We start from the raw sequence: 16,934 nt of genomic DNA, 5'->3' as shown, positions 1-16,934 counted from the left end.
GTTCCTTAGGCCTGACACTCCTGTGTCAATCATGTTTTTGCTAAAACAGTGGTACCTCAGGTTAAGAACTTAATTCATTCTGGAGGTCCGTTCTTAACCTGAAACTGTTCTTAACCTGAGGTACCACTTTAGCTAATGGGGCCTCCCACTGCCGTCGTGCCGCCGTCATGCGATTTCTGTTCTCATCCTGAAGCAAAGTTCTTAACCTGACGTACTATTTCTGGGTTAGCGGAGTCTGTAACCTCAAGCGTATGTAACCCGAGGTACCACTGTAAAGAGTTAACTCCAACCTGCACAGCATGATTTATTGCTGGCTCGCCTCTGACACGCTGGCAGTCAGTGCAGACTGAACCCGGGACCTTCTGCATGTGAAGCAGGTGTCCTACCACTGAGCCATGGTGCCTCCCCTTACAACACACATGTACATAGAAAGCTGCCTTCTGTTGATTCACGTAATTGCTGGAAATCACAGGGAAGTGGAGAGGGCTCTCGCACCTGAACCCTACTTGTGGGTTTCCCACTGACCCTGCTTATGTTTTTATTGATCCATCAAACTCACAACTGCCTACACTGACCTGCAGGGGCTTTCCGGGGTTCCAGGCGGGAGACTCCAGATAGGGGACATTCCCAGCCCTACCTGGGAGATGCAATCGGGGATTGAATCTGGAATCTTCTGCATGCAAAGCAGTTTTAGCAATACCCAGCGAGAAGAGCTCGCATCAGGGTGACATCACAACCAACACAGATCATTCCTACAGTGCTTGGGCTGGGTTCCAAAACAAACACAAGCTATTATGTATTGCTGGGGGGAAATGGGGGGGGGGAATTCCCCTAATCTTGGAGTGACTGTATGTGTGTGTGGTTCTTCTCTCTCATAAGCCTTCCTTCATGGCTTTGAACCACACACCACTCATTTCATATCTCCTAGAAGCACACTGCCATTCTACCTCCAGGGCAGACCATTTTCATCTGGACTTGGTGGCAGACTGCTGGCCTGGATAGATAGAGCCTGACCACCGGGGAGGCTTCCTCAATGATTCCCCCACTGCCACAGCAATGCTCAAAGTTGCTGGAAAGATGAAGTTGCTGTCATCCCACAAAACAAACATAATATCATAATATCCTATGAAGATCCTGGTGGGTCAGGCCAAAGTCCTAGCCCAACATCATGTTCTTGCAGCATCCAAAAAGATGCCCCAATGGGAAACTGATGAACAGGATTCAAGTACAACAGTACTCTCCCCTACTGTGGTTTCCAGCAATTGCTATTCAGCTGTGGAGTCAGACTTAACATGAGTTTACAGTGTGATGCAGAAGCAGAAGCAGAAAAAAAACTAATGCCATTCTAGGCTGCATCAACAGAAGTAGTGTCCAGATCAAGTGAACTAATAGTATCACTCTATTTTGCCTTGGTGAGAATCCTTCTGGAGTACTGTGTCCGGTTCTGGGTGCCACAATTTCAGAAGGATATAGACAAGTTGGATGATTAAGGGTCTGGAAATTAAGCCTTATGAAGAATGAGGGAGTTGGGTATGTTTGGCTTGGATAAGAGGAGACTGAGAAGAGATATGAAAGCCATCTTCAAATATCTAAAGGGCTGTCACATGGAAGAGCAAGCTTGTTTTCTCTTGATCCAGAGGGTAGGACCTAAACCAATAGATTCAAGTTACAGTTCTATGGTTCTATGACTCATGTCATACCTACATGAGCCACATCATTAAAGCAGAGGCGCTCCTTTTAACTGTAATTGATTCCCCACCCCCACGAAAGAATCCTCAGAACTCTAGTTTGCAAAGGAGGAGGGGGAGAGTTAGGAGAACCTTAATGAACTAGTTCCCAGGATTCTTTGGAGGAAGCCATGACTGTTAAGGTGGCCTACGAGTGCTTTGAATATATTGTGTTGATGTGAGCTTACACTCCTCCAAGAGTTCACCTCCAGGTCATCTCTGATAACAGATTAAATGTTGTGACTTTCTTTCACGTACAACAGCCCTTAATTGGAATTTCCCGAAAAGCCTTCTGAGAACTGGCTTTTGCACGGCATGGAAAAATATTATGCTTCCATTTGGCGGAAAACCAGGAGGTGGGTAATTATATATCCAATTAGTAAGTGGGCACTGGAAGTTCAGGAGGACATTTTTATTTCTTCTCCCAAATTGCACAAAAGGATTTTTGAGCCAGGTGGGGCACTCTCAACAATCTGAGGATGCAGAAGGAAACACCCATGTATTTTATTTTTATTTTTTGCACATGCTTCTGAGAGAAGCAGAAAGGAATTTATGGGCAGAATCTTCTCGCATGGTATTATGAGCCAAGAAACAGATGTACTGGAAGACGTTTCACACTTGTTTTCTTTAATTACAACTGAAGGCCTCGAAGAATTACAGTGTGGCCGTTCGTCAAGGCGCCTAGGATCCTACACACATTAGAAAACTCTCATTATATGAGCTGGGGGGGGGAGGTCCACCCCCTTACAAAATGCAGGTAAACAAATGTATGTTTCACTTGTTTTCACACAGGTGTGCTGAGGTTGCACATTGTTACGCTATACTGTACATTTGCATTTTAAACACACAAAATTTATTTCACCCCAAGCTAAAAGAAAGGTCATGCTACATGCCATGAACTTGTCTGCCACCATTCCTCCCAGTTTTTTGGATGAACAACAGTTGTGGGGTGTGTGTGTGCTTAAGTAACAAGTGGAGGTGGCACAAGCAGGTGGAGCAGCCGCTTAACCCCTTCCCTTCCTGTCTGTTTGCTCAGTCGACTTCCTTAGGGGGGTGGTTGTGGTTCAGTGGCAGAACATCTGCTTTGCATGGTTCCATACCCAGGTAGGGATGGGAATGTTCCCTGCCTGAACCCCTGGAGAGCTGGAGTGAGTCAGAACATGAGCGGAGTGCTGGATCAGGCTAGTCCAGCATCCTGTTCTCACAGTGGGTAACCAGATCCTTGTGGGGGGTTGTTATTCTTATTTACTAAATTTGCTGGTCACTTCATCTTCCCCAAGATAACCCAAAGCAACTTACAAACAAACGAACAATCCCTTATAGAAACATTAAAACCAAGGAGGGACATACAGTTGTACCTCGGAAGTCGAACGGAATCCGTTCTGGAAGTCCATTCAACTTCCAAAAAGTTTGGAAACCAAGGTGTGGCTTCCGATTGGCTGCAGGAAGCTCCTGCAGCCAATCGGAAGCCACATCAGATGTTCGGGTTCTAAAGAACGTTCGCAAACTGAAACACTCACTTCCGGGTTTGCGGCATTTGTGAGCCAAAACCTTCGACTCGCAAGGTGTTCGGGATCCAAGGTATGACTGTACATTAAAAACATGCAGGAATCTTTTTGCCCAATGTGGGGCTCAAACCCACAACCTTGAGATTTAGAGTCCCATACTTTGCTGACTGAACAATCCTTCCCTTCTTGTCTGAAGCCCTAGAGTCACTGCCAGCCAGTGCAGGCAATACGGAGCAAGATGGACCAATGGTCTGACTTGATATAACACAGCTTCTGATATTCCTGTGATGGTGCTATATAAATGAATGACAACTATAGTCAGACCCAAGATAAGCAGGCTTCCTAAAATATTCCTACATTCTGTATGACTGAAATTTGGCCCCAAGCCTGACTGTCATTAATTCAACTGTTTAGCATCCCAGAAAGCTGGGAACACATTTTAAGATGTTTTGGTTTACAGCCCAGATTACACAGGTATTACTTACCGTATTTTTCACTCTATAGGACGCACTTTTCCCCCTTCAAAAATGAAGCGGGAAGAAGCTATGTAGCGAAGAAGCCCCCCGCGACCCTCTCCCAGCTGGAGAGGTGACGCGCGGCTATGGCAGGAGCCTCTTTAGCCGCGCGCCACCTCTCCAGCTGGGAGAGCACACGCGGGGCTAAAGAAGCCATAGCCCCGCGACCCTCTCCCAGCTGGAGAGGTAACGTGCGACTATGGCAGCAGCCTCTCCGCTGCGCGCCTTTCCGCTGCTCCCTGACCTGCTCTTTGGGGCTGGTGGTGGGCTTCCCCCCGCCAGCCCCAAAGAGCAGGTTGAAAGGTACCTGAAGCCTGGAGAGTGAGAGGGGTCGGTGCGCACCGATCCCTCTCGCTCTCCAGGCTTCCAAGGTAGCCGCCTGAAGGCGACTGAACGCACCTTAAATGGCACCTTGTTTTAGAGGGGGAAAACAAGAGGGGGGAAATTCTCCCCCTCTCTGCGCAGCGCCTCCTGCCGCTTCGCTGAAGGGGCGCTGGGCAGAGAGGGAGAGAATTTTTTTTTCTTGTTCTCCCCCCTCTAAAACAAGGTGCGTCCTATTGTCTGGTGCATCCTATAGAGCGAAAAATACGGTATCCTCATTTTTAAGGTTTGCATCTCACCATTCAGAGTTTAAAAACCAGTTGTACTGTTTACATCAAAAAATCTAGCCAAACTATTCATGTATTTTGCTTACTTTTAAAAAATGTGTATTCCACCAATCTCTCCATAGTGATTTGGAGGGGGAAAACCCTTTAAGAACTTGGTATATAGTCAAATCAGTAAGTTAACCATATCCATTTAACAAAGTCCAGCAACACAACAAAACAGCACAGAACTGAGCCAGCAAAAAATACACAATTTAAATTATTGCTTGCTGGTTTTCTTGTATAGAACATGCAAGAACTTGCCAATATTTAAAAAATGCAAGCAAATGAGAAAAATGGGCATGTCTGCTAGCTCAGTTTCAACCAATTCTGCAGCCCCTTTGGAAAGGGGAGGCTACTATTCTTAGGAGATATCTTTGTCTCCCAAAGTTATATTTCCCAAAATCCTTTGAAGGAAACAGTAGCAGTTGAACTAGTTCAAAATCAGTTTTTACTTGGTAGCTTAAGTGCCATAATGCTTCTCTCTGGCCTCACTGGCTAGTCAAGCATCTATGGCCAAACTTATTCAGATCACTGGGAAAGAATATTACTATCACCAATTGCAATCAAAGGACAAGGGCCACATGCATCTCTATTCAGTGGCTGTTCTGCAAACAGATTTCCCCAACCGAACCCACAAACAGCTTTCAACATTACCCAAATGTAAGGGGAGGCCGCAGAGTGTTTATACCCCACTGGTGCGTGCATGCTAATTTGGTCTAAATTTCCATTTAGGTGCACAGATGGTACATAGACTGCTTATAATTAAACCTATGAGTTTAAGGCTGCAAAACAGATGGAACAGCTCCAACAGCAATACCCTATATCTTGCTCCAAAACATGCACAAAAGAAGATGAGCTCATTCCCAAGCATATCTTTCCAAAAATTATGCAGCAAGACTATAGGTCAGCTTTGAATTCAACTGTACAGCATGAGAGATGCCTGCTTTAACTCTATATTTGTTGCATGATACATCAATACCAGCTACCTGGAAAATAACCTCAGCAGAAGACTTTCTCCTTCAGGTACTTGGACCCAAACCATACAGGGCTTTAAAAGTAACAGCAGCTTGAATTGGGCCCATGAAATTCTCTGTGAATTGGCATATGTACAAACCTAGTGGCACTACCGATGCTTGCTAATCAAAGGTCCAGCAGCCTAGTTGACAGGTTGGAAAATACTAACAGCCACCCCTCAGAATTTGCATCGCATGCCTTGGATTTAATCTGCAGTGACTTTCCAGGATTTCAGTCTATCCTGGAAATGTTGAGGAATGAACCTGGGAATTTCAGCATGCACAGCAAAGCCCCAAAGCCTGAACCAGTCGGCTGCAGCATTGGCATACTTGAAAAGGAACAAGCACACCTACATATCACGTTGTGAAAGGCCACATGGGTGTCAGCATAATTAATTTCCTACCTGAGTGGAGGGACACTGTGTGCAAAGCTAAGAAGCCTGACACCCTTGTCCTCTGCAGAGTTACTCAAAAACATAAAAAGCATGTTCAGTGCGCAGTACAGCAGTCTATGCTTCTGAATAACAAGGCTCAATGAATCATCTGCATACAGCTTGATGCTGAATGTCTATTTTACCATAAATATCCCCACATGCTGGAGGTTTTGGAGGACCACTTACATCATTTTTCTGCCTGTTGTATCAACTGTATGATTTTTAATTATACTTTTATTTTTGGTGTTATTGTTTTTCACTTATTCCATAGAAAGAATTCAAACTGCAATACAATAAAAATAAATAAAAGACCCAATAAAAATATTATTAAAAATCAATACAGTGGTACCTCGGGTAAGAACTTAATTCGTTCTGCAGGTCCGTTCTTAACCTGAGGTACCACTTTAGCTAATAGGGCCTCCCGCTGCCGCACGATTTCTGTTTTCATCCTGAAGCAAAGTTCTTAACCCGAGGTACTATTTCTGGGTTAGCGGAGTCTGTAACCTGAAGCGTCTGTAACCTAAAGCATCTGTAACCTGAGGTACCACTGTATATTTAAAGTGCCATCTTCTGTCTTCAGCCACAAATCCAGGTATGCCACGGACCACCTGGAAAAGGCTTGCATTCTGGAAACCCCGGACATCAAGTCCCCCAAAAGGTACCTCTTTCTAAATAATTTCAGAAGCCCCATCTGTGCCCAGCTTGCTCCATTATGGAGCCAATGGGGTTCTGCTAAACTGCATATAAATATGTAACATTATTTTGTCTCCAAGGGCAAGGATGGACTATGGAGATGGAGAAGCAGACTGGGGCTGAGGGATGCTATATTCCAAAACATCTGGAGGGCACCGGGTTGAGGAAAGGTGCAGCAATTTTATGTTATCCAAGCTTGGAAAGTTCAACTGGTGAGAGAACCTCTGCAAGTCATAGAATAAATGCTTATTTTCAGGGGGTATGCAAGGGTACATAGTACCAGCATCTCTTTTTTGTTGTTAAAAAGTGTGGCACTTACTGTAACAGCTTCATTGTGAGTATCAGCACCTATTTTTCTAGGGGGGAAAGCACTGCACAGAATCATAGAATCAAAGAATTGTAGAGCTGGAAAGGACTCTGAAGGGCATCCAGTCCAACCCCCTTCAGTGCAGGAACCTCAACTAGCTCATCCATGACAAATGGCCATCCAAGCTTGGCTTAAAAACCTCCAAGGAAGAAGAGTCCATTGCCTCCCACTGTCTACTGTACCACTATTCTGACTGTCAGAAAGTTCTTCCTAAGGTTTAGTTGGAATCTCCATTCTTGTACCTTGAAGCCATTGGTTCGGGTCCTACACTCCAGAGCAGGAGAAAACAAGCTTGCTCCATCTTTCATGTAATACCCCTTCAGATATTTGAGGATGGCCATTATTTCTCCTCTCTATATTCTCTTTTCTAGGCTAAACATACTCCAGCTCCATCCACAATTCCTCATCAGGCTTGGTTTCCAGACCCTCTGTTATCTTGGTCACCTTTCAGCTTGTCAATATCCTCCTGGACATAGTACTCCAGGTGTGGTCTGACCAAGGCAGAATAGAGCAGTACGATTACTTCCCTTGTTTGGCACACTATAGACTTCTGCTGATGCAGCCCAGAATAGCAATAGCTTTTCTGGTGCGGCATCACACTGTTGACTCATGTTCAGTTTGTGGTCTACCAGGACCCCTAGATCCTTTTCACATGTATTACTGGCATTCCCCATCTTATCTTTGTGTAGCTGGGGAGTGATGCTTGGGGGTTGCTCCTTGGCCCTGTGGAGTCTTCAGTGTGGGGTTCCTCAGAGTTCAAGTTTTTCCACCCATGCTTTTTAACATCTATAGGAAACCGCTGAGTAGGAGCATGTTGTCAAATCATTGATATGACAGCCACCTTCAAATATCTGAAGGGCCATCCCTCAGAAGATGGAGGAAGCTGGTTTCCTGTTGCTCAGAGGGGAGGATCCAAACCAATGGATTCAAATGGCAACAAAAGGAGATCCTGACTAAGACTGGGGTAAAAAGGAGCATTCCTGACCTGCCCATTGCTTTAAATTGACCACACTTGCTTTATAGGAATTTGGGACCACCTGTGTCCTTACATAAGCTAACATAAGAAGAGCCTCAGGGAGAAGAGGACCAGTATCCTGTTCTCACAGTGGCCAGCCAGCTGCCCCAATGGGAAACCCACAAGTAGGATTTGAGCCCAACAGCCCTTTCCCGTCCCGTGGTTTCCAGCTACAGGGATTCAGAAGCATGGCTGTAACCATGGAAGCAGGGCATAGCCATCATGGCTAGTAGCCTTCAATAGCCCTCTCCTCCATAAAGATGTCATCAGCAGCACAGGAAACGTTCACCACAGCTCATCTTTCCTGCTGCTTCGAAGGAGTGGACAAGTTTCTTGCTTATTCAACACAACGCACGACGAGCAATTTCTGGATAACATTTTGCACATTTCCCTTTCCATGCATTGAAATATACATGCATCTTCCTACACAATGGGTGGGGGGGGGAGTGCTGGGGGGGGGGTTTCCTGTGGAATGCGAACTCTAAGGAACTGCACCTTACAAATCACCAGAAGCAGCCCCACTTAAACCTGGAGCCAGTAGCAATAGGGTCTCCCTTTGGAGTCTGCTTCCTACAGAGACCTCCTGTAACTCGAGAAAAAGCAGAGATGGTGGGTGGCAGCAGGATTTTAAAAGGCAACTTTTACTGTTCAGTGTGTGGAGATGTTCTGCCTAGGACTGAGTCAGCATGCAATGATTTTACTGGGTGTGTTTGGAAAGTGTTTATTCCTGGGTTCATTTAAATCATGTTTTGTGTCATAAACTGCTCTGAGAGCCTCAGTAACCGGATGTCTTTATAGGGAGCATCCACAAGGCCTCTTTCTGCAAGTTTAATATTGCTTGCAATCCAAAGTCTTCTGATTCACAATTCAATATCCTCAGCACTATGCTAGGGACACCTAAACAAACACAAGGAAGTCAACACCAGCCTTAATCTGTTGTTTAGTCGTTTAGTCGTGTCCGACTCTTCGTGACCCCATGGACCAGAGCACGCCAGGCACTTCTGTCCTCCACTGCCTCCCGCAGTTTGATCAAACTCATGCTAGTAGCTTCAAGAACACCATCCAACCATCTCATTCTCTGTCGTCCCCTTCTCCTTGTGCCCTCCATCTTTCCCAACATCAGGGTCTTTTCCAGGGAGTCCTCTCTTCTCATGAGGTGGCCAAAGTATTGGAGCCTCAGCTTCACGATCTGTCCTTCCAGTGAGCACTCAGGGCTGATTTCCTTCAGAATGGAGAGGTTTGATCTTCTTGCAGTCCATGGGACTCTCAAGAGTCTCCTCCAGCACCATAATTCAAAAGCATCAATTCTTCAGCGATCAGCCTTCTTTATGGTCCAGCTCTCACTTCCATACATCACTACTGGGAAAACCATGGCTTTTACTATACGGACCTTTGTTGGCAAGGTGATGTCTCTGCTTTTTAAGATGTTGTCTAGGTTTGCCATCGCCTTTCTCCCAAGGAGCAGGCGTCTTTTAATTTCGTAACTGCTGTCACCATCTGCAGTGATCATGGAGCCCAAGAAAGTAAAATCTCTCACTGCCTCCATTTCTTCCCCATCTATTTGCCAGGAGGTGATGGGCCCAGTGGCCATGATCTTCGTTTTTTTGATGTTGAGCTTCAGACCATATTTTGCGCTCTCCTCTTTCACCCTCATTAAAAGGTTCTTTAATTCCTCTTCACTTTCTGCCATCAAGGTTGTGTCATCTGCATATCTGAGGTTGTTGATATTTCTTCCGGCAATCTTAATTCCGGCTTGGGATTCATCCAGCCCAGCCTTTCGCATGATGAATTCTGCATATAAGTTAAATAAGCAGGGAGACAATATACAGCCTTGCCGTACTCCTTTCCCAATTTGGAACCAATCAGTTGTTCCATATCCAGTTCTAACTGTAGCTTCTTGTCCCACATAGAGATTTCGCAGGAGACAGATGAGGTGATCAGGCACTCCCATTTCTTTAAGAACTTGCCATAGTTTGCTGTGGTCAACACAGTCAAAGGCTTTTGCATAGTCAATGAAGCAGAAGTAGATGTCTTTCTGGAACTCTCTGGCTTTCTCCATAATCCAGCGCATGTTTGCAATTTGGTCTCTGGTTCCTCTGCCTCTTCTAAATCCAGCTTGCACTTCTGGGAGTTCTCGGTCCACCATACTGCTTGAGCCTTCCTTGTAGAATTTTAAGCATAACCTTGCTAGCATGTGAAATGAGTGAAATTGTGCGGTAGTTGGAGCATTCTTTGGCACTGCCTTTCTTTGGGATTGGAATGTAGACTGATCTTCTCCAATCCTCTGGCCACTGCTGAGTTTTCCAAACTTGCTGGCATATTGAGTGTAGCACCTTAACAGCATCATCTTTTAAAATTTTAAACAGTTCAGCTGGAATACCATCACTTCCACTGGCCTTGTTATTTGCAGTGCTTTCTAAGGCCCATTTGACTTCACTCTCCAGGATGTCTGGCTCAAGGTCAGCAACCACACTACCTGGGGTGTACGAGACATCCATATCTTTCTGGTATAATTCCTCTGTGTATTCTTGCCACCTCTTCTTGATGTCTTCTGCTTCAGTTAGATCTTTACCACTTTTGTCCTTTATTATGGTAATCTTTGTACGAAATGTTCCTTTCATATTTCCGATTTTCTTGAACAGATCTCTGGTTCTTCCCATTCTGTTGCTTTCCTCTATTTCTTTGCATTGCTCGTTTAAGAAGGCCTTCTTGTCTCTCCTTGCTGTTCTTTGGAAATCTGCATTCAATTTCCTGTATCTTTCACTATCTCCCTCGCATTTTGCTTGCCTTCTCTCCTCCGCTATTTGTAAGGCCTCGTTGGACAGCCACTTTGCTTTCTTGCATTTCTTTTTCATTGGGATGGTTTTAGTTGCTGCCTCCTGTATAATGTTGCGAGCCTCCATCCATAGTTCTTCAGGCACTCTGTCCAGCAAATCTAAATCCTTAAACCTGTTCCTCACTTCCACTGTGTATTCATAAGGGATTTGGTTTAGATTGTATCTTACCTGTCCAGTGGTTTTTCCTACTTTCTTCAGTTTAAGCTTGAATTTTGCTATAAGGAGCTGATGATCTGAGCCACAGTCAGCTCCAGGTCTTGTTTTTGCTGACTGTATAGAGCTTCTCCATCTTTGGCTGCAGAGAATATAATCAATCTGATTTCGATGTTGCCCATCTGGGGATGTCCATGTGTAGAGTCGTCTCTTGTGTTGTTGAAAAAGCGTGTTTGTGATGACCAGCTTGTTCTCTTGACAGAACTCTATTAGCCTTTGCCCTGCTTCGTTTTGATCTCCAAGGCCAAACTTGCCAGTTGTTCCTTTTATCTCTTGATTCCCTACTTTAGCATTCCAATCCCCTATAATGAGCAGAACATCCTTCTTTGGTGTCACTTCGATAAGGTTTTGTAAGTCTTCATAGAACTGGTCAATTTCAGTTTCTTCAGCACCAGTAGTTGGTGCATAAACTTGGATTACTGTGATGTTAAAAGGTCTGCCTTGGATTCGTATCGAGATCATTCTATCATTTTTGAGACTGCATCCCAGTACAGCTTTCGCCACTCTTTTGTTGACTATGAGGGCCACTCCATTTCTCTTACGGGTTTCTTGCCCACAGTAGTAGATATGGTAGTCATCCGAACTGAATTCGCCCATTCCCGTCCATTTTATCTCACTGATGCCCAGGATGTCAATATTTATTCTTGCCATCTCATTTTTGACCACATCCAACTTACCCAGGTTCATGGTTCTTACATTCCAGGTTCCTATGCAATATTTTTCTTTACAGCATTGGACTTTCCTTTCGCTTCCATGCATATCCACAACTGAGCGTCCTTTCGGCTTTGGCCCAGCTGCTTCATCAGCTCTGGATCTACTTGTACTTGTCCTCCGCTCTTCCCCAGTAGCATGTTGGACACCTTCCGACCTGAGGGGCTCATCTTCCAGTGTCATAACTTTTATATGCCAGTTGTCTTTGTCCATGGAGTTTTCTTGGCAGGGATACTGGAGTGGCTTGCCGATTCCTACTCCAGGTGGATCACGTTTGGTCAAAACTCTCCACTATGACCTGTTCATCTTGTGTGCCCTGCTCGGCGTAGTTCATAGCTTCTCTGAGTTCTTCAAGCCCCTTCGCCACGGCAAGGCAGTGATCCATGAAGGGGAGCCTTAATCTACCTCCTAGTATATTTAAAGACCAATCTGTACTATACATTCAAAGCAGTATCATCCCACATTAAACAGTCATGGCATCCCCAAAGAATCCTAGCTCGTGTAGTTTAAGGGTAACAAAGAGTTGTTAAGAGTAACCTCCATATTCCCCTCCCAGAGCTACAATTCTTTGAGTTCCCTGGGAAGAGGGATTGATCATTACACCAGTGTTTCCCAACCTTTTTTGGGCAAAGGCACACTTGTTTCATGAAAAAAATCTCGAGGCACACCACCATTACAGCCCCGTGACGTCAGCACGCAGCGTCACGCCGGGAGGGACATGAATTGCTAGCAAATTACATAATCACCTCCTTGAGGGCTGGCTCATCTTCTCCGAAGGCAGAACCCCATTAATTAACAGGACAGACTCACACCATAGCCAAGACGAGGGGGGAAAACCTCAGTCATGCACAGTCATGCACATGTGGGGGCTAAATGAGGACGAAGACCGGGCAGAGAGCAGGGTTCAAATCACCCCACCTGGCCAGGACAATCCCTGGGTGCTCCCTTGGGCCACTCGCCTGACCCACCTCGCAGGGCTGTTGTTGCGAGGATAACATGGGGAGAACCACGTGCGCCCCCGGGAGCTCCTTGGAGGAGAAAGCGGGCGATGAATGCAATGCATGAAATATATGAGAGGCGACCAGGTTTTGCAGGTGAGGGGCCCCCGTCAGCCTCCGCTTCCAACACCCGGCGCAACGACACCGAAGTTTCCCCCCGGGCTCGGCTCGGGGAGCAGCGCTGCTCCCCCCCCGGCTCCCCTTCGCCCTCCCGGCTCTCTCTGCCGCCCACTGGGGACCTCCCTCACCTGCCAAGTCCAGAGCGCCGGTGGAAGTTGCATGCATGCATGCAGGGCGCCGCGTTGTCATTGCATTGCACTGCACTCCATGCAACGCCTGCACGCATGCATTGCCTTGCACGCCCGCCAAGGGGTCTCCCCGCGGTCCGATGCGTCCCCTCCGGCGCGGATGCAGCATTGCAAAAATAAAAAAACCCCCGACGCAGCCCTACCTGGGGGGCAGCCTCCGCCTCCGCCGCTCCGCCTCCGCGGGGATCCCCGGGCTCCATCCTGCCGCCCGATCTTCGCGGGGGCGCAGGCAGGCTGCGCGGGGTCTGCGCGGAAGAGCCCCTGCCCGCCCGGCCGCCGCTGCACTCATTCCATGGCCGGGAGAAGAGCGCTTCAAACAAAACGCCCGGCCCGCCAGGCCACGCTGGGAAACGTAGTTCGCGCACCCCGCGCGGGCGCGGAGCCCAAGGGCGAGGGGACTACGGATCCCGGCAGCCCCCGCGCCGGGGACGGAGGGGGAGAGGCCGGGTGCAGGGATGGAGGGACGGGTGGGCGAGCAAGTGAGTGAGTGGCAGCCGCCAAGCCTTGACCGAGAGCCAGGAAGGGCCTCCCCGGAGGAGGAGGAGGGAGGCGCAGAGCGGGAGGGAGGGAGGGAACCCCAGGGGTCATCTAGTGACGGCGCCCCAATCGAAAATTTGACTTTAAAAAAAAAATCTTTCGAATTTTTTAATTTTTCCCACGGCACACCAGGCAACATCTCGCGGCACACTAGTGTGCCGCGGAACAGTGGTTTGGAAACACTGCATTACACCACACTGGAAACTGTAGCTCTGAGGAGGGGAATAGGGGTCTCGTAACACCTCTCAGCAATGTTCCCAAGATTCTCTGAAAGAAGCAATGCCTGTTTTAAAGTGGGATGAAAGTGCTCTAAATGTACAGCGCAGACAGGGTCAATGACACACACACACTCAAGGCACTGATGCATTTAATCCTGATGAAAACAAAAGCAGCTGAAAGCTGGGGAGTACAGTCAATATTTTTGGGGGGGAGGAGGGGAGAGAAAAATCAAGGCTGCAAGGAGAAATCTCCATCCCAATCCCAACACACACAAAGGCACTCAGGCACCGTGTTTCTCTGTCTCTCTCACACATAATGAGGAGAGTGAATACAAATTACTGGGCTGCCTGGGGCCTAACTATCATGCATACCTTATTTTTTTATCTATAAGACGCACCAGACCATAAGACGCACCTAGTTTTAGAGGAGGAGAACAAGAAAAAAAATATTCTCCCTCTCTGTTCAGTGCTTCTCCAGCAAAGCGGGAAGAGAAACTAAGCCCCTTCCATTTCTCCTCCTGCTTCGCTGAAGGGGTGCTGCGCAGAGAGGGAAAGTTGCGCAGTGCCTCTCCAGCGAAGCGAAGCCAGGAGAGCAAGAGGAATCGGTGCGCACCGATCCCTCTTGCTCTCCTGGCTTCAGCGAAAGCAACGCGAAGCCTCCTGAGCACAGCGAGGCTCCCGCTGCGCTCAGGAGGCTTCGAGCGAAAAATGCGGTTTTATGTAATTCTTAGCAAAATATATTTTTTGCGCTCAATGCGTGCACAATTCTGAATAATGAACTATGCATTTCTGACCTTATGTGAAGATTTGCTCCTGTGCTTTGACAATCTGACAGTGCGGTCTCATCTTATGATATGCAGCGCATTTGTTGGTTTTCTAAAGAAAACCCTGTGTGAACGCAACAATATGGTTGTGTGATCCTCAACAAATACTGCTATTACAGTGGTACCTCGGGTTACATACGCTTCAGGTTACATACACTTCAGGTTACAGACTCCGCTATCCCAGAAATAGTACCTCAGGTTAAGAACTTTGCTTCAGGATGAGAAAAGAAATCGTGCTCCGGCGGCAGCAGGAGGCCCCATTAGGTAAAGTGGTGCTTCAGGTTAAGAACGGACCTTCAGGTTAAGAACGGACCTTCGGAACGGATTAAGTACACAACCAGAGGTACCACTGTATTACTTATCATTAGACATAAAAATGAGGTGGTGCATTATTTTATACCCAGTGCAAATGTTTTTAGCTGGGCTGCCCCTGCTGGGAAGCGGGGATCAACTGGGCCTGAATCTGCTCTTGTGGCCTTTTTTCCACACACATACAGGTGAGTTTTCTGGCTCTCCTTACTTTTGATGGCGCCGATGAGAGCATTCCCATCTTTGATGACGTCCTTGATGAACTTGTTGGTCCTCTCCAGCTCCTGCTCGTAACATTTGAGCCTTTCTCTGAAGTCAGGGCTGTCCAGGTAACAATCGCTGAACTCCAGCGGAGGGTGCCCCATGGCTCCTTTTTTGATGGAGGGGGGGGAGGAGAAGATGATGGAAAGAAGGGCAATAAAGATGAGAGTCATGCTTCTATTTTGCAAAGAGAGAAGAAAGCCCAACCTCCCCCCACCCCACCTCGCAATTCTCCCTTTATAATCACAGCCTTGTTGAGGGAAGACGTCGAAGGGGCAGCCCAGCTAGGGCGCTCCTTAAACCACGGGGGGGGGAGGTGAGGAGAATACAGGGGCTGAACGGCGGCTGCGCACCACCAACGGCAATAGCGGAGAAAGGGAAGAGAGGGGCGGTACGGCAGGGCGCCCTCCAGCGGACGGGCCGCGGGGTGCGCCGCGGGTGGTGCGCGGCCTGCAGGTCTCCCCAGCCGCTGCATCCCTCCCGGCCGCGAGCGGGCCCAGCACCGTTGGAAAAACACTGCGGGATGCTCCGCCGGGAGGGCACCTAGAAGGGACACCAGGGAAGAGTGCAGTTGCCGTGCGCCGGCCTGCAGGCTTCCCTCCCGAGTCCTGCGCGCCCCGCATTGTTTTTTCCAGCAGCTCTGGGCTGGCCGGGCGGGATGCATTTACTCGGGAGTCGCGCCCCGCCCATTTAGATACCCCGTCCCCATGGTTGTGGGGGGGGGGAGTTGCGTGTACACTCACCCACCCCAGGCGCCGGCAGGGGTTGTCACGCCGGTGCCAACGGCCCTCCGCACGGACGCAAGAAAAAAGATTTGGGAGCAAATGGAAGAAACTACCTGGAGAAATCTGGCGAGACGGCGACTTGACGCCGCATCAGCTGGGAGCCGGCTGGCTCTTCTCTTCCCTTCTCCCACGGCCGCTTGGGCTTCCGCGCCGGCTCTGAATGGACCCAGTTGGAGGTGGAGCAGGCGACCGCAGAAGCACTATCTAGCCCGGCGCGCAGCTGCAAGTCCCCTCCCACTAGCGCCAGAGACGGGCTGGGCTTTGTTCGCCTGCCTCCTTCCGTACCCGCCCAGCGCCTCGCCCTCTTACCGCTCCGCCTGCCCTTCCCTTAAAGGCGCAGCCCGGGGGCTTCGCGGGACTTCTCCACCGTCGCTTCCCGCAATGCAGGGGGGTGGGCTAGATGTCACTTGGGACCCCTTCTGACTTTGCAACTCTGCAGTTCATTGGAGGTGGTGGGAAGTACTGTACTCCAGGGGGCAGGGCTGGGTAGTGGTTATAGAGCCAGACTAGGAACTCAGAAAAGCCGGGGTTCAGGGGGGCTGAGCCAAAGACTTTGCAGGAAAGGCGACATCCCGACACCATTGTAGGCGCACTTGCTCCCCAGAGATCGGCCAGCTTAGGTACCCCGCACCTGCTTGCCTGCCTTTTTCCTGTCCAAATGAATGAGTTGTGAGCAGGTATTTCTTGCCTATGAAATTGGGAGCAGAAAAGCGAGCCTGCCACCTCTTCACCTGCAGAGATTTATAACCCATTTTTAGAAATTGTTTTAGAAGAATGGTGCCTGAGTTTGGATTTGGGTTTTCCTCTTCCCTCCCCGTCCCTTTTCCCTTGCGTGCCCCGCTTTGTTTGGGTTTTAGGTTGTAAGCCTGTGGGCAGGGACTGTCTTGTCCTGATCAGCCGAAGATGCTCCAAATAAACGAACCAATGAATTCCTCTTAAGCCTTTAAACTCACTGGGTCACTGCAGCTCTCAGCCTACCTCACAGGGTTATTGTGAGTATTAAATGAGGAATAG

At 48.2% G+C, this 16,934-nt stretch overlaps 1 protein-coding gene across 1 annotated transcript in view; it reads right to left on the bottom strand.

The window, feature by feature from the left end:
• OPHN1 (oligophrenin 1) overlaps window positions 1-16,182 on the bottom strand; it is a 136,448-nt gene extending 120,266 nt beyond the window's left edge. The window contains exons 1-2 of the mRNA XM_082208531.1: window positions 15,974-16,182; window positions 15,086-15,244 (exon numbers count right to left, since the gene is read on the bottom strand). Coding sequence (XP_082064657.1) covers window positions 15,086-15,239 — 154 coding nt within the window. The 5' untranslated portion in view covers window positions 15,240-15,244; window positions 15,974-16,182. The remainder of the gene's footprint in view (window positions 1-15,085; window positions 15,245-15,973) is intronic.
• Window positions 16,183-16,934: the final 752 nt, after the last annotated feature.

The sequence above is a fragment of the Podarcis vaucheri genome, assembly GCF_965113315.1.
Source record: "Podarcis vaucheri genome assembly, chromosome: Z".
In the NCBI taxonomy this organism is placed as follows: domain Eukaryota; kingdom Metazoa; phylum Chordata; class Lepidosauria; order Squamata; family Lacertidae; genus Podarcis; species Podarcis vaucheri.
This window is presented reverse-complemented; position numbering and strand designations above follow the sequence as displayed.